The sequence below is a fragment of the Martes martes genome (genome assembly GCF_963455335.1).
Source record: "Martes martes genome assembly, chromosome: 16".
NCBI classification, from domain to species: Eukaryota; Metazoa; Chordata; class Mammalia; order Carnivora; family Mustelidae; genus Martes; species Martes martes.
In genome coordinates, this window is record NC_137904.1 from 20648007 (window position 1) to 20672937 (window position 24931).

The 24931-nt window shown below is 42.1% G+C and overlaps 1 protein-coding gene across 1 annotated transcript in view; it reads left to right on the forward strand.

Annotated features, from left to right (window-relative positions):
• CRK (CRK proto-oncogene, adaptor protein) overlaps positions 1-5618 on the forward strand; it is a 36264-nt gene extending 30646 nt beyond the window's left edge. The window contains exon 3 of the mRNA XM_080827550.1: positions 5482-5618. Within this exon, the coding sequence (XP_080683676.1) occupies positions 5482-5484 (3 nt within the window). The 3' untranslated portion in view covers positions 5485-5618. The remainder of the gene's footprint in view (positions 1-5481) is intronic.
• The last annotated feature ends 19313 nt before the right edge of the window (positions 5619-24931 follow it).

A 24931-nucleotide genomic window follows, 5' to 3' on the forward strand; every position in this document is an offset into this window, starting at 1 on the left:
AATTTCATTCCATCTCTGTTAGACTGTAAATCTGCTCCAGCAGGGCAGGAGCTACATGTGATTTGTTCATTCTATCTTAAGAGCCCAGCACAGAGCCTGGCTCACAGCAGACAGTACACATTTATTGAATGAAGAATGTTTCCTTCAGATTTTGTAGTCCTGGGGAACAGGGACCCAGATGATTACCTCTCAGCTGCTGTCTCTGGTTTTCCTGGTCTTGTGTATGCTCCAAGACTGTAGGTTCATTTTAATATGAGAGTAAAATCTGTTTAGGAATGTCCTTCTGTTGCAGAAACATGAAATGCTTGTCAAAGCCTAGTCTCAAGGGTTTGGGTCCTTCTCTATAGCCATGTTCCTTTCCTTTTGCATAGGAGAGGTGACTGGATCACTTACTTAGAGGGGACCTATATTCATAAATGAAGATTTTTCACTGGTTGTATCTTTTTAATTTTAACTGCAGTGTAAACAGTGCTGTGTGAGTTTCAGGTGTATGATATAGTGTCCAACAGTTCTATATGTTATTCAGTGCTCATCAAGACAAGTGCACTCTTGGGGTGCCTGGCTGTCTCAGTCTGGAGAGCATGTGATTCTGGATCTCAGGATTGTAAGTTCAAGCCCCACATTGAGTATAGAAATTACTTTTAAAAAAAAAAGCACATTCTTAACCCCACCCCCTTACCCATTTTACCCATCTCTCCACTCTCAGTTTGTTCTTTTAGTTAAGAGTCTGTTTTTTGGTTTGCCTCTTTTTTCCCTTGTTCATTTATTTTGTTTCTGAAATTCCACATAGGATTGAAATCATACGATATTTGTCTTTATCTAACTGGCTTATTTTACCTAGCATTATACTCTCCAGTTCCATCCATGTTGTTGGGAATGGCAAGATTTCTTTCTTTTTTTTAAGCATCCAGACTTTTTTTTTTTTTTTTTTTTTTTGGAGAGAGAGTGAGCGAGCATGGGATCGGAGAGGAGGAGAGTGAAAGGGAGAATCTGAAGCAGACTCCGCACTGAGTGCATAAACCCGATGCCGGGTTCAGTCTCACGACTGTGAGATCATGACCTGATTCAAAACCAAGAGTTGAACGGAAAAAAACAAAAAAAGAAAGAGGGGTGCCTGGGTGGCTCAGTGGGTTAAGCCTCTGCTTTTGGCTCAGGTCATGATCTCAGGGTCCTGGGATCGAGTTCTACATCGGGCTCTCTGCTCAGCGGGGAGCCTGCTTCCCCCTCTCTCTGCCTGCCTCTCTGTCTACTTGTAATCTCTGTCTGTTGAATAAATAAAGAAAAATCTTTAAAAAAAAGAAAAAAGAAGAGTCGAACGGTTAACCCAGTGAGCCAACCGGGCGTCCCCTCTTTTTTCAAGTGATTTTATTTTATTTTATTTATTTATTTTTAAATATTTTATTTATTTATTTGACAGAGATCACAAGTAGGCAGAGAGGCAGGCAGAGAGAGGAGGAAGCAGGCTCCATGCTGAGCAGAAAAGCCCGATGTGGGGCCCGATCCCAGGTCCCTGGGATCATGACCTGAGCCGAAGGCAGAGGCTTTAACCCACTGAGCCACCCAGGCGCCCTGATTTCATTTTTTTTAATGACTGAATAATATTCCAGTGTGTGGGTGTGTGCACACACTGTATCTCACATCTTTATTCATTCATCAGTCGATAGATACTTGCTTGGGCTACTTCCGTAGTTTGGCTACTGTAAGCAATGCTGCAGTAAACCTAGGGGTGCATATATCTTTTCAAATTAGTGTTTTTTTATTCTTTGAGTAAATACCCAGTAGTGTAATTACTAGATCATAGGGTAGTGCCACTTTAACTCTCTGAGGATCTTCCATAAAGTTTTCCACAGTGGCTGCACCAATTTACATTCCCACCGACAGTGCATGAGGATTCTTCACTAGTTGTATCTTATTTTCAATTTCTAGTTTAGGGAATAGTTTTTTTTTTTCTTTTTTCAAAGATTTTAGTTATTTATTAGAGAGAGAGTGCAGAAGCAGGCAAAGTGGCAGGCAGAGGGGAGGGAGAAGCAGGCTCCCTGCCAAGCAGGGACCCCGATGTGGGGCTAGGTCCCAGGGTCCTGGGATCATGACCTGACCTGAAGGCAGACGCTTAACCTACTGAGCCACACAGACTTCTTTGGCAATACTTTAAAAAAGACCGAATTCCATTACCAGCAATGTCAGGATTACGTCCAAATTATTTTGTCCTAAAATGCCAATTGTAATGTAAGTAGCTTAATATATCCTGAACACTAATCAAAGTAATTACTTCTTATCTTGCCATTTGGGTCTCAATAACTCAGAGGCAGCAAGTCAAGAATGCCCTAACAGGGGCAAGGTCTTTGTGAATTCTTTCTGTAAATTACAGTAAAGGGTTGGAAGTAAAGAGAAAATTGGCCTGAGTTTGGGGCCTAAATCCTTTTAGGAGCCTTGTAATGTAACAAGAAAGAAGGAGAAAGCCAGCCCATCCCCAAAAAAGAATGTAACAAGAGGAAGTGGTTTATTTAAATTCTTTGGCCACATCTTTTCTCCCAGTAGAATCAAGTTCTTCCTCTGCTTTCACTTTTTCTTTTGAATAAAAAATTGCCCCAGTTTCTCATTTCCCATGTTAGGCATGCCTGTGGGATTAGGTTTATGTTTGAACCAGTGAGTTGCTTCTTGTTTCTTAGCAAGCTCTGCCATATGATCAAGGGCAGTCTTGTTGTCATGACAACCGACATTTTCATAAGCAAGAACTGGGGGAGAACATTGTTGCTTGGGATGATTTGTGGTAAATTTCATCATAATGGAAAGATAAAGCACCAACTTGGCAGGCTAGCAGCTAGAACTGAAACAACAGAGCAGACTTCTGTTCCTTTTGGTGAGATCTATTTGGTAGGTACCACTTTTGGCTATCATGAGTACTGTCATACCTGGAAAAAAAGGAAAGAATGTGATCATCTTTAGTCACATTTTCAGTAGCAATCAGGATGTTGTATGCTTGTGGGAGGGGGGAGAGTGGCCTGTTCTTCTAAAGCAAAGGTTGTTGATCCAGAATCTTGACCCCTGGGGGACCCAGTGATAGACCTCATAAGGGGTATGGCAGAGATTACTCATTCAAATCCATATTCTCTTCTGTGCACACGGCCTGACTGCATTAACTAGGCTCCCTTGCTGTTATATACAACCATGTGACTGAGTTCAGCAAAGGGATTGTGTGTAGAAGTGCCTGCATCCCTTTCTGGCCTGACTTATAGAAACCTCCCATAGGGGCTCCTCCATGTTCTCTGTTTCCATCAGGCTGGAATGGAGCTGACACCGGGGCAGAGACTTCACCCACCTGACGCATCTCCAGCTTAGTTACCAGCTAGGTAGCAAGACGTAAACTTCTGTTCAACTGTTATTTGGGGCACCTGGATGGCTCAGTGGGTGGAGCACTTGACTCTTAATCTCAGGGTCGTAAGTCTGAGCCCCATGTTGCCCATGTTGGGAGTAGTGATTACTTAAAATCTTTAAAAATGTTTTAAATAAATGTTAAAAATCTTTTTTTTAAAAACCCATTATATGTTTTAAGGTCAAATAGTCGCAGCAGTTAACCTACTCTAATACAAAGGAATTGAATTGGATAGGCAAGAGGATACCTAAACTCTTTGCAAAGGGATAGAGAGCCCTTGTCTGTTCCACTTCCTGCTTCTCTCTCCAGCCTCAGCTCCCTTTGCTCTCCCTCCTGGACTCTGGGCTCTAGCCACCCTGAATTTCTTGACCTTTCTTTACCTGACCCACCTACTTGTGCCTCTATCTGACTCACCTTCTCTCTCACCTTCAATTACCAGTCTTAATCTGACACTAATTGGGTGAGGTGTCTGTCTCATGTTCTCTGTTCGCTGTATGTGCTTACCGTTGTAACATCACACTGAACTGAAATTACCTGTGCATGCCTGTCACCAGACCAAGATTGCTCACCAATACCCAGCTCTGCTTGAACATACAGGAGATACCCAGGGTATATATTTTTGACAAAAGAAAAAAAGAAAAACAGAAGATAGGCTAGAGATCATCAAAAGCCAAGTGAGAGATGTGGGTAGTAATAACCCTAGGGACACAAGAAAGTTACTGTGTCGGGGCACCTGGCTGGCTCAGTTGGAAGAGTATGTGACTTGATGGCCAGGTCGTGAGTTTGAGTCCCATGTTGGGTATAGAGATTACTTTTTTTTTTTTTTTAGATTTTTATTTATTTATTTTTTTTTTAAAAAAAGATTTATTTATTTATTTATTTGACAGACAGAGATCACAAGTAGGCAGAGAGGCAGGCAGAGAGAGAGAGGAGGAAGCAGGCTCCCCGCTGAGCAGAGAGCCCGATGTGGGGCTCGATCCCAGGACCCTGGGATCATGACCCGAACTGAAGGCAGAGGCTTTAACCCACTGAGCCACCCAGGTGCCCCTATTTATTTATTTATTTGATAGACAGAGATCACAAGCAGGCAGAGAGGCAGGCAGACAGAAAGAGGGAGAAGCAGGCTTCCTGCTGAGCAGAGAGCCCAATTCGGGGCTCGATCCCAGGACCCTGAGACCATGACCCAAGCTGAAGGCAGAGGCTTAACCCCCCAAGCCACCCAGGTGCCCCCAAACCTGCTTTTTTAAAGATTTTATTCATTTATTTGAGAGAGAGAGAAAGCATGAGAGAGGAGAAGGTCAGAGGGAGAAGCCGACTCCCTGTGGAGCTGGGAGGCTGATGTGGGACTCAATCCTGGTACTCTAGGATCATGACCTAAACCAAAGGCAGTTGCTTAACCAACTGAGCCACCCAGGCACCCTGGTCTACCTAGCTTCTGATCGTGGGCTGACTGGTCTTGGATGGCCTTCAGCTGACACAGTTTATCTCTGCTTCATGTGATCTCTCATCCTCCAGCAGGGTAGCCTGGACTGGTTTTCATGGCTATTGACAGAGTTCCAAAACAGGCAGAATCACACAGAGCCTCTTAAGGCCTGGCATTAGAGTTGACACAATGTTGGGGCACCTGGGTGGCTCAGTGGGTTAAGCCTCTGCCTACGGCTCTGGTCATGATCTCAGTGTCCTGGAATCGAGCCCCGCATCGGGTTCTCTGCTCAGTGGGGAGCCTGCTTCCCCCCTCTCTCTCTGCCTGCCTCTGCCTACTTGTGATCGCTCTCTCTGTCAAATAAATCTTAAAAAAAAAGAGAGAGAGCTGACACAATGTCAATTCCACTGCATTCTATTGATCAAAGTGAGTCTCATGGCCAGCCAGGATTCAAGGACTGAGGAAACAGCCTCCACCTCTTGATCGAATGAGCTATAAAGTCATATTGCAAAGGGGAGCAGATATAGGAGGAGTGAGGATTTTGGCAATTTTTGCAATCTACAGAAGATACCCCGTAAAATAAACTATTTGACTAAAATGTTGAAGCACAAATTAGTAGGAAGCATCATCACTAAACAAGTCAATACCCCAATATTTATAGTTTTTCTTTTTTATTTTTTTTAAGTAGGTTCCAAGTGCAAGATGGGGTTCGAACTCATGACCCTGAGATCAAGAGTCGCACGTTCTACAAGACTGAGCCAGCCAGACACCCTATAGTTTTTCTTTATTTTATAACTTGAATATTTTGCATGTGCAAGCATGATTTTTAATTTATTTTATTTTTTAAAGTAATTTCTGCACCCAACATGGGGCTTGAACTCATGACCCAGAGACGAAGAGTCGCATACTCTACCCACCGAGCCAGCCTGGCGCCCCAAGCATGATTTTCAGCATCTGCCAAAGTAGGTGTTTGGAGTGGGGACTTGGGGACTGTTTGAGAAGAAAGGCACATGGGAAGAGATGACTGAGAATGAAAAGACTGAGAGCAAGCTTCTTCAGCTCGAGAGTTGTGTCCCGTTTATTCACTTTTATCTGCAGCACCTCCCATGATTACCACATGGAAAACACTCAGCAAATATTTGTTAATGACTAAGAGTAAACCTCTATTTACTACCATAAAGGAGAATCGAATGTCTAGTCTTACTACTCTGCTGCTGCACGTGGATATGCAGGTTATTATGCCCTTCTCAAGGACCCCTAGGACATGGAGGAGTGGAGTTGAAATCCAGCCTGTGTTCTGCTAGCCAAGACTCAGGCCTGGTTCCTGGCTTTACCTGCCTGCAGGGGGCATAGTTTTAAATCCAAACAGAGCCCCGTTTTGCTTGCTAAACCGCCAGCCTCTAAGACTGTGTTGGAGGGGCACCTATTTTATAAAGCTCACGGCAGTTCCCTTTGGGCTGGCAGGGCCCTGATAATCTATGGGAGCGGAGAACTGCGTGCTGGGGAATGCAAGATGGCCCAAGATGCACAAAGCAAGAAAATTTAGCATAAAACTAGAGTCACTGTTCTTAAAAACTGATCAACATAAATGAGTGAGGGATTGAGAGAAATGGGAGCAAGGAAAATGAGAAAAGATAGTGCAGTTATATGCCTGAATCCAGAGGAGAAACCAGCTGAGAGTTAACAGAGAGACCAAAACAGTGGAGCACACAAAACATGATTTGTTTCTGTAAAAAGCAAATCTATGAGACAGAAAATAGATTAATGGCTGCCTGGGCTGGGAGTAGGAATGGGGACTGACTGTAAATGGGCTCAAAGTTTCATTTTAGTGTGAGGGGAATGTTCTAAAATTAGATGGTGCTAATGGGTGTATAACTGTAAATATACTAAAATTCATTGAGTTTTAGACTTAAAACAGGTGGATTTATGGTGTTTAAATTATATCTCTCTCAATAAAGTTATTTAAAAATATTTGTCTTCAAAAAAAATAAATAATAGGGGCACCTGGGTGGCTCAGTGGGTTAAAGCCTCTGCCTTCAGCTCAGGTCATGATCTCAGGGTCTTGGGATCGAGCCCCGCATCAGGCTCTCTGCTCAGCAGGGAGCCTGCTTCCTCCCTCTCTCTCTGCCTGCCTCTCTGCCTACTTGTGATCTCTGTCTGTCAAATAAATAAATACAATCTTTAAAAAAAATTTTTAAAAAATAATAAAAATATTTGTCTCGGCAAGAAATAACAAACGTCGGGGCGCCTGACTGGCTCAGTTGGTAGAGCACGAGATTCTTGATCTTGGGATTGTGAGTTGAGGTAACGAGCCCCACGTTGGGTGTAGAGATTACTTAAAAAATAAATAAGAAATTAAGAAAAAAAAGAAATAAGTGTTGGTGAAGATGTGAAAGAAGGGAACCCTCGTGCACTCTTGGTGGGAATGTGGAATACAGTATACTGTATATACTGTGTATATACAGTATACACTGTGGAATACAGTATGGAGTTTCCTCAAAAAAATAAAAAATAGAACTACCATATGATCCAGAAATTCCATTACTAATTACCCCCAAAATGAAAACACTAATTTGAAAAGATATATACGCCTCTGTTTATTGCAGCATTGTTTACAACAGCCAAGATACGGAAACAATCCAAGTGTTCATCAATAGATGAATGGGTAGGGGCGCCTGGGTGGCTCAGTCGATTAAGCGTCAGCCTGTGGCTCAGGTCATGGTTCTGGGATCGAGCCCCACGTTGGGCTCCCTGCTCAGGGGGGACCCTACTTCTCCCTCGCTTGCTCCCCCTGCTTGTGCTCTCTCTCTCTCTGTCAAAGAAATAAAATCTTTTAAAATAGATGAATGGATAGATGAATAGAAATCTTCTAATAAAATAGATGAATAGGCGCCTGGGTAGCTCAGTGGGATAAGCCTCTACCTTCAGCTCAGGTCATGGTCTTGGGGTCCTGGGATCAAGCCCCGCGTCAGGCTCTCTGCTCGGCGGGGAGCCTGCTTTCCCCTCTCTCTTTGCCTGCCTCTCTGCCTACTTGTGCGCTCTTTCTGTCAAATATGTAAATAGTCTTTCAAAAAAATAGATGAATGGATAAAGAAGATGTATATGTAAATATATATATAGTGGAATATTACCCAGCCATAAAAGAATGAAATCTTCCCATTTGTAACATGGATGGACCTAAAGAGTATTATGCTAAGGGAAATAAGTCAGACAGAGAAAGACAAATAGCATATGACTTTACTCATATATGAAATCTAAGAAACAAATTAAGAAACCAGACTTTTTAAAAAAAGAATTGGTTGTTGTCTTTTTAAGATTTTAATTATTTATTTGACAGAGACAAAGCGAGAGAGGGGATACAAGCAGGAGAGTAAGAGAGGGAGAAGCAGGCTTCCTGCTAAGCAGGGATGCTGGGCTCAATCCCAAGACCCTGAGATCATGACCTGAGCTGAAGGCAGACGCTTAATGACTGAGCCACCCAGGTGCCCCAAAAACCAGACTCTTAAATCCAGAAAACAAACTGGTAGTTGCCAACGGAGATAGGTAGGGACAAAATAGGTGAAGGGGACTAAGAGATACAAATTTCCAGTAATAAAAGAAGTAAGTCATGATAATGAAAAGCACAGCATAGGGTATATAGTAAATAGTAAATAATGTGATAACACTGTATGATGACAGATGGTGACCACACTTACTGTGGTGAGCAATGAACGATGTCTTGCCAAATCACTATGTTGTATACCTGAAACGAATATAACATTGTATATTGCATAATTGTATTTCAATGTACAGAAAAATTTTAAAAAACATTGTTCTGGGGGCGCCTGGGTGGCTCAGTGGGTTAAACCGCTGCCTTTGGCTCGGGTCGTGATCTCAGGGTCCTGGGATCGAGTCCCACATGGGGCTGTCTGCTCAGCGGGGAGCCTGCTTCCCTCTCTGGCTCTGCCCGCCTCTCTGTCTACTTGTGATCTCTCTCTGTCAAATAAATAAAATCTTATAAAAATAAAAATAAAATAAAAACATTGTTCTGAGTATAATAAAATTATTATTTGTCTTTTGTCAGTGTTAGCCACACTAAAAGTGAACAAGACATTGTGTGTCTCTGATGGATACAATAGGAAGCTCACAGCAAGTACCACCTCTGAGGCATTCAAATAAAAAAAAAAAAGTTGAACCTGACTCTGATTCAGCTATCAGTTTACAGGAAATGTGAGGAATACAGGAACAAGTCAAATAACACCATAAGGAAGTGAAGAAACAAATCCAGGATGTGAGATATTCTACAAGACAAATGGCCCACTTTCTTCTCAAATAAATGGTAAGAAAAAGAAAAGGGACAGGAAGGGAGAACTGCTATGGATAAAAAGAGACTTAAAAGCTCTATCAAGTGATATATTTTGTGAATTTAGTTTCTATCCTGATTCAGGTAAACCAACTGGGGAGAAAAACCCATTTGAAACAACCATGGGAAATTGAACATGGGCTGAATATTAGATGATATTAGAAAATAGGGGCACTTAGGTGGCTCAGTCAGTTGAGTGTCCATCTCTTGCTTTCGGCTCAGGTCATGATCTCAGGGTCGTGGGACTGAGTCCCATGTCGGGCTCTGCACTCAGCAGGGAGTCTGCTTGAGATTCTCTCTCTCCCTCTGCCCCTTCCCCTGCTCATGCTCTCTCTTTCTCTCTCAAATAAATAAATCTATATAAACGAATGAATGAATGTGGGGCACCTGGCTGGCTCTGTCAGTAGGGTGTTTGACTCTTGACCTCAGGGTGGTGAGTTCAACCCCCACATTGGGTGTACAGATCACTTTAAAAAATATTTAAAAAGGAATGAATGAGGGGCACCTGGGTGGCTCAGTTGGTTAAGCTTCTAGTTTGGCTCAGGTCAAGATCCCAGGGTTCTGGGATTGAGCCTTGCTTTGGGCTCAGCAAGAAGCCTGCTTTCCCCCTCCTCCAGGCCCTTGCCCCTGCTTGTGTTCTCTCTTTCTCTCTCTCAAATAAGTAAATAAAATCTTTAAAAAAATGAGTGAATGAATAAATGTTAATCTTGGGGGTAATAATGATATTGTGGTTATATTAACAAAGTCTGTTAGTGATACTGTGCAATACAAAGTAATGGTCCCCCAACGATGTCCACATCTTAATCCCTAGAACCTGTGAATATGTTACTTTACATGGCACAAGGGATTTTTGCAGTTGTGAATAAGGATCTTGACATAGGGAGATTATTCTGGATTACCTGGTAGTTCCAATGCAGTCACAAGTGTCTTTGTAAGAGGGATAAAGGACAAGTCAGAGTAAGAAAAGGAAATATGACAATGGAACCAGAGGTTCCAATGAGGTGCCTTAAAGATGGAAGAAGGGGCAATAAGCCCAATAAGGAAAGATGACTCTAGAAGTTGAAAATGTCAAGGACATAGATTTACTGGTAGAGGCACCAGAAGGAACACAGCCCTGATGACACCTGGATTTAGGACTTCTTTATCCCCCAGAACTATAAGATAATATGTTTGTGTTGCTTTAAGTCACAAAATCTGTTGTAATTTCTTACAGTAGTGATAGGAAAACATTACAAGTATCTTCATGAATACAGCCTTTGGTTCAACTGAATTATTTTTAGCAACGATTTCCAGGAGTAGGATTACTGGGTCATGGCTATCACATTTGAATATTTTGCTTTCCAAAGGATGTTTATCCATTGTCTGTACTGCCAACAGAGTAACCTGGAAAGCATAAACCACCATTCTGTTTTTTCTTTTCATCATTACACAAAAAAATGATAATTTAGTAAATTTCAAAGTACATCTTGGGACACCTAGCTGGCTCAGTCCATAGAACATGTGACTCTTGATCTTGGGGTTGTGAGTTCGAGCCCCACATTAGGTGTAGAGATTCCTTAAAAAAAAAAACAAAAAAACAAACAAAAAAAAACAAACTTAGGGTTGCCTGAGTGGCTCAGTTGGTTAGATGTCTGAATCTTTTTTTTTTAAAGAGCCATTTTTTTTTAAAGATTTTATTTATTTATTTGACAGAGGTCACAAGTAGGCAGAGAGGCAGACAGAGAAGAGGAAGCAGGCTCCCTGCTGAGCAGAGAGCCCGATGCGGGGCTCAATCCCAGGACCCTGGGATCATGACCTGAGCCGAAGGCAGAGGCTTTAACCCACTGAGCCACCCAGGCGCCCCGTAGATGTCTGACTCTTGACTTCATCTCAGGTCATATCTCAGGGTCATGAAGACGAACCCCTCATTGGGCTTCACACTCAGTGTAGAATCTGCTTGTCCATCTCCCTCCCTCTCTGCCCTTCTACCTACTCTCACAAATGCTCTTTCTCTCTCAAATAAATTAATTAATTAAAAATTTAAAAACAAATAAAATCAAATCTTAAAAAATGGTTAAGATGGCTCAACTACAATAAAAATTTTTAATAAAAAATTAAAGTTCTAAAAACAAAAAAGGTAAAGATGATAAATTTGTTGTGTATTTTACCATAGTTAAAAATTTTTTTTAAGATTTTATTTATCTATTTGACAGAGTGAGAGAGGACAAGCAGAATAGTAGAGGGAGAAGGAGAGGCAGGCTCCCCACTGAGCAGAGAGCCCGATGAGGGGCTCTATCCCAGGACCCTGGGACCATGACCTGAGCTGAAGGCAGATGCCCAACCATCTGAGCCAACCAGACACCCTTACCATAGTTAAAAATTTTTTTTAATTTTAATTTAAAAATTAATTTTTCAAAAAGTATATCTCAGGTACTTTATTTGTATATTTTTACTACCAGTGAGAACGAATAGATTTCCATTTACTTACCCTTTGAATTTTCTCATGTATAAATTAGCAGGTTATACCTTTTTTTTTTTTTTGGTTATACCCTTTTCTTATTTTACTTATTGGATTTACTGCTTATTTTTTAAATTTTTAAATTATTTATTTATTTATACTTTGGGTTTACTATTTAAAGATTTATTTATTTAAGAGGGAGAGAGAGAGTTTAAGCTTTGGGTGGAGGGCCAGAGGGAGAGGGAAAGATGGTCTCCTAAGCCAGCTCCATGTTGAGCAATGAGCCCCATGCAGGGTTTGATCCCATAACCCTGAAATCACAGTCTGAGCTAAAACCTAGAGTTGGATACGTAACTACCTGTGCCAGGATTTACTATTTATTCAAATAGTCAAGTCTTACTTTCAAGGCTAAAAAACCTTCTTCCAGAGATTGGAAGTTCTTTGATCTTATTTTATACTGATATTTCTGTAAGTAGATTCTTTTTTTTATATATATTTTATTTAATTATTTGACAGAGAGCACAAGTGGAGGGAGAAGTACACAAAGGGAGAGGGAGAAGTCCCAATGTGGGGCTCCATGTGGGGCTCAATCCCAGGACCCTGGGATCATGATGCGAGCTGAAGGCAGATGCTTAAGGACTGAGCCACCCAGGTGCCCACTTTACTTCATTAAATTTGAAAACTAACTGGCAAGTAGCATAAAGCGTAGACCTAACATCTCTCTAATTTAGTATTGTCCTCAAGCTACTTATTAGATAATCTTCCCTTCTTCCTAAGTCACCAAAACTTGAGAGGTTTGTAATTGATGGTTTGATGGTTTGTTGGTTTTTGTTTTTTGTTTTAAGATTTTATTTATTTGAGAGGGAAAGTTAGGGAGAAAGAGAAAGAGCAGGGAGAGGAGCAGAGGGAGAAGCAGACTCCCTACTGAGCAGGGAGCCTGATACGGGGCTCTATCCCAGGACCCTGGGATCATGACCTGAGTCGAAGGCAGACAGTTAACGGACTGAGCCACCCAGGTGCCCCTGGAAGTGATGGGTTTTACTAGTGATTTGCAGAATAGCAGAATCTTGTTTGGAATCAGCCACAGAAGTAGAAGGAAGTGGATGTGGTGGATTGCTCATGTGCCCAAGCCTCTCCTTGGCGCTTGACAGGAGGACTGAAGAGAGATGGTGGGATGGAGAAGAGGGGCCAGGGGAGCCATCTGTACTCCCATCTTTTGGCACAATATAAATGTGGGTATTTTCCTGTGGGTCAAATGGCAAGACAGTAACTTGCTGGGCTGAACCCACTTGCCTATAACCTACCAAGGGGGGAAGCCCTTCAGAACCCTCCCAACAAATTTACACAGGGGTCCCCAAGCAAGCTAGTTACTGGCAGACTGATATATATATATATATATATATATATATATATATATATATGACTAAGGAGATGTTATCCCCCACCATATAAATATGAGTCCATATTAGAAGTTCTATTAATATAATTAACCATATTTACTCATTAAAGAAAAATAATTCATAAAAATAGAGCCCAAAAAGCATCCAGTAAAAAGTCAACACCCTTAAAAAAAGTATTCCTTAATCTCTATACCCAACGTGAGGCTCGAACTCACAACCCCAAGCTCAAGAGCCACAGACTCTACTGACTAAGCCAGCCAGGTGCCCCAACACTCAATTTTTTAAACTCATTTTGCTTTTCCACGTACACAGCTCATTTATTAGCACTGGTGCTGCCACATAATGGTTTCCGATGAAGATGCTGAGCTGCGTAGAGGTGGCAGAATGAGGTGAGGCTCAGATGGGTGAGTGGTGGGCTCCTGTTTCTTCCACTCATTGTTGTTGTCATCCTGCTCGGCTGAGAAGCCCCGCATCGGGCTGACCTTCAGGACGAGCTTCCTCTTGATGTGCTTGGCCACCCACTCCTCTTCAAAGGTGTGCGGGCACACCTAGTACTTCCCCCAAATCAGAATGAAAGCGGTGAAGTCCATGATGAACATGGCGGTGCCCACAACCATCTTGCCTTGGTTCATGCTCCTGTTCCTTTCAGCAAAGCTCTAGCAGAACTGGATGTGGTACAACTCAACTTTCTCACTGGTGGAGAGGCTGCTCCTTCTCTTTCAAGGTCTTCTGGCTGGCTCAGTCGGTTAAGTTACATACTCTTGATCTCAACTCAGGTCTTGATCTCAGGGTCGTGAGTTCAAGAAAAAACAAAACAAAAACAACAACTATTTCTCAGAAAATATTACTCTTAATGGGGAAATGTTAGACATTTCCATTAAAATGTGGAATTTAACAATAAAGGCCTATTTTGATCTCTTATTCAGTATTTCTCTGAAGCTCCATAGACATGGAGAAATGAGAAGTAAATAGGAGATATATATATATATATATATATATATATATATATATATATATAATAAAGGTAGAGACAAAATCTTCAGCAGTACATTCTGGAAAGCCAAGCCAGTTAACTGAAAAACTATTAGAATTGGAGCCCCTGGGTTGCTCAGTTGGTTAAGTGACTGACTCTCGATTTTGGCTCAGGTCATGATCTCAGGGTTTTGAGATACAGTCCCTCATTGGGACCGCGCTCAGTGGGGAGTCTGCTGGAGATTCTCTCTCCCTCTCCCTCTGCCCCCCCACCCCACACTGTGCTCTCTTTCTTTCTCTCAAATAAATAAATAAATAAGTAGAAAACTGTAAGAATAAAGTCCAACGAGGCAGATGGATGTAAGGTAACTATTCAAAAATCCTTAATTCTCATATATATTAGCAATGAAGATCAGAAACAAAAAGCAGAAGGAAACCCCATTTATAATGTCAATAGCCTCCTAAGTACTTGGAAACAAAATTAACTGGAAATACATAAGATCTCTAGAAATCTGGGGCACCTGGGTGGCTCAGTGGGTTAAAGCCTCTGTCTTCAGCTCGGGTCATGATCCTGGGGTCCTGGGATTGAGCCCCACATCGGGCTCTCTGCTCCACGGGGAGCCTGCTTCCTCCTCTCTCTCTCTCTGCCTGCCTCTCTGCCTACTTGTGATCTCTGCCTGTAAAATAAATAAATAAAAATCTAAAAAAAAAAAAAAGATCTCTAGAAATGTAACTATACAAAATAATTGAGATCATACCAAAGAGACTTGAAGAAAATTAGAGAAATGTGTTCCTAAATGGGAAGATTTATTTTTTAAAAGACTCCCAATTTTCCCCTAATCAATCTATAAATTCAGGGCAACTCGATCAAAATAAAAATGGATCTTGAGGGGCACCTGGGTGGCTCAGGCAGTTGGGCAGCTACCTTCAGCTCAGGTCATGATCCCAGGTTCCTGGGATCCAGTCCAGCCTTGGGCTCCCTGCTCAGTGGGCAGCCTGCTTCTCCCTCTGCCTGCTGCTTCCCCTGCTTATGCTCTCTCTGTCTCTGACAGATAAATAAATCTTTAAAACCCTGATTTTAACTTTCTTTTTTTTTTTTTTTTAAAGATTTTATTTTATTATTTATTTGTCAGAGAGAGTGAGCACAGGCAGACAGAGAGGCAGGCAGAGGCAGAGGGAGAAGCAGGCTCCCTGCTGAGCAAGGAGCCCGATGTGGGACTCGATCCCAGGACGCTGGGATCATGACCTGAGCCGAAGGCAGCCGCTTAACCAACTGAGCCACCCAGGCGTCCCTGATTTTAACTTTCTTTTAATGAATTTTTTATTGTTTTCTAAGTATAATTGTATTTTTAACAATGCAGTAATACTGAACATGTGATTTTATTTCTTGGCTTTTATACTTAATCACACATTGTGAGAATTTTTCATGTGTATCTTCATATGTACATCTATATTGTAAAGGTAATACATATATTTTAAAAATTTAAACAAATTCATAAGATTTAAAATAAAATAATTAGCTTATTTTTACAAATAAAAACACAATGACAACTTAACAACACACAAAAACACTAAACTGCCAGCTCCTGGAGGCAATGACTCATCGTATTTTTTTATGCCCTATTTCCTTCTTGTAGTCTTTAGTGCACTACCATGTATGGATACTGTACTCAAGACAGGTCAAGTGAGGTCTTGTTTCCATTAAAGGAAATTTTCAATAAAGTTGGGAGAGTCCTAAGTAAGGGTGTGATTTAATGACCTGGTGATTGTTTTAAGGAATTTTCAATGGAGCAGGAAGTACTCATTAACACAGCAGCTGTGAGAAGAGCAGTACCAAACTATGAGGGGCACCTCAATACGTCACCATGATTTTTTTTTTAAGTAATCTCTCCACCCAACATGGGGCTCGAACTCATGACCCTGAGATCAAAAGTCACAAGTCCTATGGACTGAGCCAGCCAGCGCCCTGTGCACCATGATTTTTTTTTTTTTTTTTTTTTTGCACCATGATTTTTTACATCTGTTTATAGCTCCAGATGCTATACCAAAAATGCTTCTGCTTTTTTATTCAACATAGTACTGGAAGTCCTAGCCATAGAAATCAAACAAGAAAAAGAAAAAGAAATGAAAGGGCTCCCAATTGGTCAGGAAAAAATAAAACTTTCACTATATTTTTAACAGATGTAAACTACTTATTGACTGTTTGCCAGCAGATATTGTTAAATACATTATCTTGCAGCATATCACTTCCAAAGACTATTTATTTATTTATTTTTAAGATTTCATTTATTTATTTGTCAGAGAGAGAGTGTGCACAATCGGGGGAGCAGCAGGCAGAGGGAAAAGCAGGCTCCCTGCTGGGCAAGGAGCCCAATGTGAGACTTGATCCCAGGACCCTGAGATCATGACCTGAGCTGAAGGCAGATGCTTAACCAATTGAGCCACTCAAGCAACCCAGCATATGACTTTCAAGTTAAAATGTCAAATGAAGGGGTGCCTGGGTGGCTCGGTGTGTTGAAGCCTCTGCCTTCGGCTCGGGTCGTGGTCCTGGGGTCCGGGGATCGAGCCCCGCGTCAGGCTCTCTGCTTAGCGAGGAGCCTGCTTCCCCCTCCCTCTCTGCCTGCCTCTCTGCCTACTTTTGATCCCTGTTTGTCAAATAAATAAATAAATAAATAAAAATATTTTTAAAAATGTCAAATGAACACCAGTGTTTACAGTTCTTTTAAGGAATGTTATATAATGACACATTAAGGCATAAATTCTTTTGGCTTCTAATTCTTAAAAGAATAAAAACAGTAAAAGTGATGCAAAATCTTCAGTGTGAGATTATGACTAAGCTACATTTTACAAAAATATCATATAAAATGGCGATAATCCAGAGCATCTGGGTGGCTCAGTTGGTTAAGCGTCTGCCTTCAGCTTGGGTCATGATCCCAGGGTCCTGGGATCAAGCCCCACTCTCCGGAGAGCCTGCTTCTCCCTCTCCCTCTGCCTGCCCCTTCCCCTGCTTGTGCACACTTTCTTTCTCTCTCTCTCTCTTTCTCTCTCTCTCTTTGTCAAATAAATAAATAAATAAAATGAAATAAAATGGCAATAATCCCATTCAACATCCTGGATTAGATGCCTTTTAGAAGGGACTGATAATTTATACAATCAAACTTTAAAATTTACAGATAAAGACAGTTCAGTACTGCCACTGAGAAGTACATCTCTTAACCTACACAACTTTCAGGCCACAGCTTTGAAGATCTGAAGTATCAAGTTGGTTTGATGAATTAAACAGTTGGCAATCATGGACACATTTATTGCCTCGCCTCTTTCTTTCCTTTTTTCTTTTTTAAAAGATTTTATTTATTTATTTCAAGAGAGAGAGCGAGTAAGAGAGAGCATGAGAGGGAAGAAGGTCAGAGGGAGAAGCAGACTCCCTGTGGAGCAGGGAGCCCAATGTGGGACTCGATTTCAGGACCCCAGGATCATGACCTGAGCCAAAAGCAGCAGCTTAACCAACTGAGCCACCCAGGCACCCTGTGCCCTATTCTTTTATCACAAAAAGGAAAAGAAATACTGCAGTAGAGGAAGATTATTCTGAATTTTAGCACTGCATTTTCTACTGTACTTGCCTTTTCAATGAGGATGGCAATGGAAGAGATGAAGAATGAAGCTGAGACCAATTCCAATTTCTATGCCTCTCTGTGCAGCCATGTGTCCTATATTTAATGAGCTAGAATGATGAAACCAATTCCTGGTTTCAGCTCGGGTCATGGTTTCTGGATCGTGGGATCAAGCTCCACTTTGGACTTTGTGTTCACTGTGAAGAAGTCTGCTTGAGACTCTTTCCCTCTCCCTCTGCATCCCCCACCCAGATAAATAAATAAATAAATAACCTTTTTAAAAAACCTTTATTTACAGAAGACATGATACTATATATAGAAAATTCTAAAGACTCCAAGACACTGGGGCGCCTGGGTGGCTCAGTGGGTTAAGCCTCTGCCTTCGGCTCGGGTCCCGATCCCAGGGTCCTGGGATCGAGCCCCGCATCGGGCTCTCTGCCCAGCAGGGAGCCTGCTTCCTCCTCTCTCTCTGCCTGCCTCTCTGTCTACTTGTCATCTCTGTCTGTCAAATAAATAAATAAAATATTTTAAAAAAATAAAAAATTAAAAAAAATACTCCAAGACACTAAGAACTACTAGAATTTATAGGTGAATTCAGTAAAATCACAGGATACAAAATCAAGGTATAGAAATCCATTGCAGGGCCACCTGGGTGGCTCAGTCATTAAGCGTCTGCCTTCCGCTCAGGTCATGATCCCAGGGTCCAAGCCTGCTTCCCCCCCTACCGCTCCCCCTGCCTGATCTCTTCTCTCGATGTCTCTTTCTCTGTCAAATAAATAAATAAAATCTTTTTAAAAATCCATTGCATTTCTACATGCTGATAATAAAGTAGTAGAAAGAGAAATTAAGAAAACAATTCCATGTATAATTGCACTAAAAATAATAAAATACCTAGGAATAAACTCAACCAAGGAGATGAAAAACCTATACTTTGGAAACTATAAAACGCTGATGAAAGAAGCGAAGACAACACAAAGAAATGGAAAGACATTCCATGCTCATAGATTGGAAGAACAAATATTGTTAAAAAGTCTGTACTACCCAAAGCAATCTAGGGATTTAGTGCAATCCCTATCAAAATACCAACAGTATTTTTCACAGACTAAAATAATCCTAGAATGAAATTTTTAATTTTTTTTAAAGATTTTATTTATTTTTTTGACAGAGATCAAAAGTAGGCAGAGAGGGAGGCAGAGAGAAACAGAGAGGGAAGCAGGCTCCCTGCTGAGCAGGGAGCCCGATTCAGGGCTCGATCCCAAGACCCTGGGATCGTGACCTGAGCCGAAGGCAGAGGCTTTAACCCACTGAGCCACCCAGGCACCCCTGGAATTTTTTTTTTTTTAAAGATTTTATTTATCTATTTGACAGACAGAGATCACAAGCAGGCAGACAGGTAGGCAGAGAGAGAGGGGGAAGCAGGCTCCCCGCCGAGCAGAGAGCCCGACGAGGGACCGATCCCAGGACCCCGAGACCACGACCCGAGCCGAAGGCAGAGGCCCAACCCACTGAGCCACCCAGGTGCCCGCCCCTGAAATTTTTAAAAATATTTTATTTATTAGTCAGAGAGAGAGAACACAAGCAGGGAGAGTGGCAGGTGGAGGCAGAAGCAGACTCCCCCCTGAGCAGGGAGCCCGATATGGAACTTGATCCCAGGACCCTGGGATCATGACCTGAGCTGAAGGCAGATGGTTAACTGACTGAGCCACCCAGGCATCCCAGAACTAGAATAATCCTAAAATTTGTATGGAACCACAAAAGACTCTAAATAGCCAAAGCAGTCTTGAAAAAGAAAAACAAAGCTATAGGTATCACAATCCCAGATTTCAAGACACACTACAAAGCTGTAGTAATCAAAACAGTATGGTGGGGGCATAAAAATAGATACACAGATCAATGGAACAGAATAGAGAGCCCAGTAACAAACCCACAATTATAAGGTCAATTAATCTTTGACAAAGGGGGCAAGAATATACAATGCGAAAGACAGTCTTCTCAACAAATGGTGTCGGGGAAACTGGAGCAACATGCAAAAGATGAAACTGGATCACTTTCTTATACCACACACAAAAATAAATCCAAAATGGGGGCACCCAGCCGGCTCAGTCAGAGCAGTGTGTGACTCTTGATCTTGGGGTTGTGAGTTTTAAGCCTGACATTAGGTGTAGTGATTACTTAAATAAAAAAAACTTGAAAAAAAAATCCAAAAATTAGGTGCCTGGGTGTCTCAGTCATTAACCATCTGTCTTCGGCTCAGGTCATGATCCCAGGGTCCTGGAATGGAGCCCCACATTGGGCTCTCTTCTCAGCGGGAAGCCTGCTTCTCCCTCTCCCACCCCGCCTACCTCTGTTTCCTCTCTTGCTGTCTCTTTGTCAAATAAATAAATAAAATCTTTAAGAAAAAAATCCAGGGGCGCCTGGGTGGCTCAGTGGGTTAAGCCTCTGCCTTCGGCTCAGGTCATGATCTCAGGGTCCTGGGATTGAGCCCCGCATCGGGCTCTCTGCTCAGTGGGGAGCCTGCTTCCTCCCTCTCTCTCTGCCTGCCTCTCTGCCTACTTGTGATCTCTGTCTGTCAAATAAATAAATAAATAAATCTTAAAAAAAAAATCCAAAGTGGATAAAGGAACTAAATGTGAGACCTAAAATCAGAAAGTCCTAGTAAGAGAGCATAGGCGGTAATTTATCTGACATCGGCCATAGCACAATGTTCTAGATATGTCTACTGAGGCAAGGGAAATAAAAGCAAAAATAAACTATTGGGATTATGTCAAAATGAAAAGCTCGTGCACAACCACCAACCGTCAAAATGAAAAAACAATCTACTGAATGGGAGAAGATATTTGCAAATGACATATACAATAAAGGCTTAGTATCCAAAATATATAAATAACTTATACAACCCAACACCAAAATAATAAAAATAATAATAATAATAATAATAATAAATATAATAAATAAATAAAATAAATAATAATAAAAATAATAATAAAAACCCCCAAATAATCTAATTAAAAAATGGGCACAAGACATGAACAGACATTTCTCCAAAGAAGACAGATGGCCAACAGATACATGACAAGATGTTCAACATCACTCATCATAGAAATTCAGATCAAAACCACAATGAGAAATATCACCTTACAACTGTGAGAATGCCCAAAATCAAAAACATAAGAAAAAATGAGTGTTGGCAAGGATGTGGAGAAAAAGGAACCCTCTTACACTTTTGGGACTGCAAACTGGTGCAGCCACTGTGAAAAACGGTATGGATCTTCCTCAAAAAACCTAAAATTAGAACTACCATGAGATCTAGTAATTCCACTACTAGGTATTTACCCAAAGAATATCAAAACACTAATTAAAAAAGATATATGCAGGGCACCTGTGTGCCTCAGTCGGTTACGTGTCTACCTTTGGTTCAGGTCATGATCCCAGGGTCCTGGGCTTGAGTTCCGAATCAGGATCTCTGCTCAGTGGGGAGTGGGCTTCTCTCTCTGCCCCTCCCCCACTCCCTCATTCTCCTTTGCTCGCTCACAATCTCTTGCAAGAAATAAATAAAATATTTTTAAAGATTTTATTTATTTAACAGAGATCACAAGTAGGCAGAGAGGCAGGTGGGGGGAGGGGGCGGAGAAGCAGTATCCCTGCTGAGCAGAGAGCCCGATGTGGGGCTTGATCCCAGGACCCTGAGATCATGACCTGAGCCGAAGGCAGAGGGTTAACCCATTGAGCCACCCAGGAGCCCCAAAATATTTTTAAGGAAGATATATGCACACTTATTTTTATTGCAACATTATTTGCAATACCCAAACTATGGAAGCAATTCAAGTGTCCACCAATAGATGAATGGACTAAGAAGATGTGGTACACATATACACAATGGAATATTATTCAGCCATAAAAAAGAATGAAATCTTGCCATTTGCAACAACATGGATGGATCTAGAGAATATAATGCAAAGTAAAATAACCAATTAGAGAAAGACAAATACCTTATGATTTCACTCTTATGTGTAATTTAAGAAATGAAATAAGTGGGGCACCTGGGTGGCTCAGCAGGTTGAGCCTCTGCCTTCGGCTCAGGTCATGATCTCAGGGTCCTGGAATCGAGCCCCGCATCGGGCTCTCTGCTCAGCAGGGAGCCTGCTTCCTCCTCTCTCTCTGCCTGCTACTCTGCCTACTTGTGCTCTCTCTCTGTCAAATAAATAAATAAAATCTTAAAAAAAAATGGAAATGAAACAAGTAAGGGTGCCTGGGTGGTTTAGTCAATTAAAGATCCGATTCTTGATTTTGGCTCGGGTCATGATCTCAGGGTCATGAGATGGAGTCCTGCTTTGGGCTCCATGTTGCACAGGGAGCCATCTTAAGATTCTCTCTCTCCCTCTGCTTCTGACACACCCAGCCCCCCAACCCGATCACGTATGCAACCTCTCTCTCTCTTAAAAATAAAACAAAATGATGGGCGCCTGGGTGGCTCAGTGGGTTGAGGCCTCTGCCTTCAGCTCAGGTCATGATCCCAGGGTCCTGGAATCGAGCCCCGCATCGGGCTCTCTGCTCGGCAGGGAGCCTGCTTCCCTTCCCCTCTCTCTCTGCCTGCCTCTCTGCCTACTTGTGATCTCTCTCTGGCAAATAAATAAATAAAATCTTTAAAAAAAATAAATAAAACAAAATGAAAACTCCTTTTTTTTTCTTTTTTACATAGGCTCTTAAAAAAAAAAAAAACAACTGTGAGTTTTTTGAAACTCGCAGCCCTGAGATCAAGCCCTGAGCCGAGATCAAGAGCTGGATGGGTGGCTCCAAAACACTCTTCACTGTAGAGAACAAACTGAGGGTTAGTGGAGGGGAGGTGGAGGGGGTGGACTAGGTGATGGGGATTAAGGATTAATTTACCACAATGGGCACTGAGTAATGCATAGAGTTGTCGAATCACCATATTGCACACCGGAAAATAAGGTAATACCGTGTGTTAACTATATGTAGAGTAAAAACATTTTTTTAAAGATTTTATTTATTTATTTGACAGAAAGAGACACAGTGAGAGTGGGAACAGAAGCAGGGGAAGTGGGGGAGGGAGAAGCAGGCCTCCTGCTGAGCGGGGAGCCTGATGCAGTCCTTGATCCCAGGACCCCGGGATCATGACCTGAGCTGAAGGCAGATACTTAACCTAGTGAGCCACCCAGGCGCCCTGGGGGGTACTAAAATTTTTAAAAATGTTTCTGTTTATATTTTTGTTGCCTATCAATTATTTCTGTCCCTCGTGTTCTGTTTGTTGAGAGGACAGGCAGTACAGTCAGAGAATCAATCTCGGTTTAAGATTTCTGCCTTCTCAGCAGTTTCTTGGGAAGAGAGGCACCTTCAGACAGACCTCGGCCAGTCTCAGGAGACACTGTTCAGGAGAGAATACCAAGTGGTTGAAAGGAGGTCACCTCAAATCTCTGCATGTCTGTGGCAGCCCTGTCATCATCATGGCAGCAAAGCTGTCTTTGGAGGCTGAGGTACGTTTTGTGAAAACATGGGCCAGCTTGGCCACCCCTGTTGGCCCCTCGTTTCCCTGAAATGACCACTCTCTACCTCGTCACTGCTATTCTTCTCAAGAGAACTCCGTACTTACCGTTCCCACTTTCTTGCCTCCTTTGCGCTTCAGTCAAATACGGTCTGGCCTCCAACATCCCTTCAAAACTGCTCTTGAAGGTCGCTCGTGACGTAATTGCTATTTCCAATGGCTTTTCATCGTGGCTTATCTCGATGTCTCTGCAGAATTTAATATGGCTGACAACCTCCTAGTTTTTGAACTCTTCTCATTGGTTTTTAATTTTCGTTTATTTTTATTTAGGTTTTGTTGTTGTTGTTGTTGACAGAAAGAGGGAGAGAGAGGGAGAGAGAGCACAAGCAGGGGGAGCAGCAGGCAGAGGGAGAGGGAGAAGCAGGCTCCCTGCTGCACAGGGAGCCCGATGTGGGGCTTGATCCCAGGACCCTGAGATCATGACCTGAGCCAAAGGCAGATGCTTAACCTACTGAGCCACCCAGGCACCCCTCATTCATTTTTTTTTTTTAAAGATTTTATTTATTTATTTGTCAGAGAGAGAGAGAGAGAGAGCGCGCGAGCACAGGCAGACAGAGTGGCAGAGGGAGAAGCAGGCTCCCTGCGGGGCAAAGAGCCCGATGTGGGACTCGATCCCAGGACGCTGGAATCATGACCTGAGCCGAAGGCAGCCGCTTAACCAACTGAGCCACCCAGGCGTCCCCCCCTCATTCATTTTTTATGACACTAACTTCTGATCCTTGCTCAAGCTTGAACCATAGAGACATTAATAAATGTAGCTAACCATCATTGAGTATCAAGTTCTTTTTGTAGAATCTCCCTTTCAAGTCTCATTTGTATGAGGAAAATATCATTCCCATTTTATAGATAAGAAAACAGAGGCTTAATGAAGTTGAGGAATTTGCTTCCCCTGCACCGGGTTATAGGAGCCACGGAACCCAAGGAGTCTGAGAAGAGAACCCATGACCTTAATCGTTGTATTGTTTTTGATTGAGCTGGAAGGGATTTCTAGAGGTCAGCAAATTCAGCCGCTTTACTTCATTTCCGGGGAAAAAAAAACAAAGCCTTGGGATTTTGGTAGGGATTGCATCAAACCTGTAGTATTGTTGTCTTAGCAATAATGAATCTTCCAGAGTACCTGGCTATTCATTTGAATTGTTTGGTACTGTCCATTCGCTACTATACAAAAATACAACTGATTTTTTGTCTTAATACTTTGTATTGAACTCTAATACGTTGTCAGAAAAAAATCCAAGAACTGGGTAAATTAGAGATTCAATGGGCATCACACAAAGCGCCATTGTCATTCTCAGGAATTGAAAATGAGAAAGAAGCAGCCTTGAAGGTACAGACATTAAAAGAAACTAGAAAAATAGTTTGTTGTAGCTGTTATTTTTTTTTTTTTCATTATAAAAATAACATATGCGGGGCACCTGGGTGGCTCAGTGGGTTAAAGCCTCTGTCTTCAGCTCAGGTCATGATCCCAAGGTCCTGGGATCAAGCCCCACATGGGGCTCTCTGCTCAGCGGGAGCCTGCTTCCCCCCCCAACCCCCCCCCCGCCTCTCTGCTTACTTGTGATCTCTATCTGTCAAATAAATAAATAAAATCTTTTTTTTAAGATTTTATTTATTTATTTGACAGAGATCACAAGTAGGCAGAGAGGCAGGCAGAGAGAGAGAGGGGTAAGCAGACTCCCTGCTGAGCAGAGAGCCTGATGTGGGGCTCCATCCCAGGACCCTGAGATCATGACCTGAACTGAAGGCAGAGGCTTAACCCACTGAGCCACCCAGGCGCCCCAAATAAATAAAATCTTTAAAAAAAAAAAAGAATCAT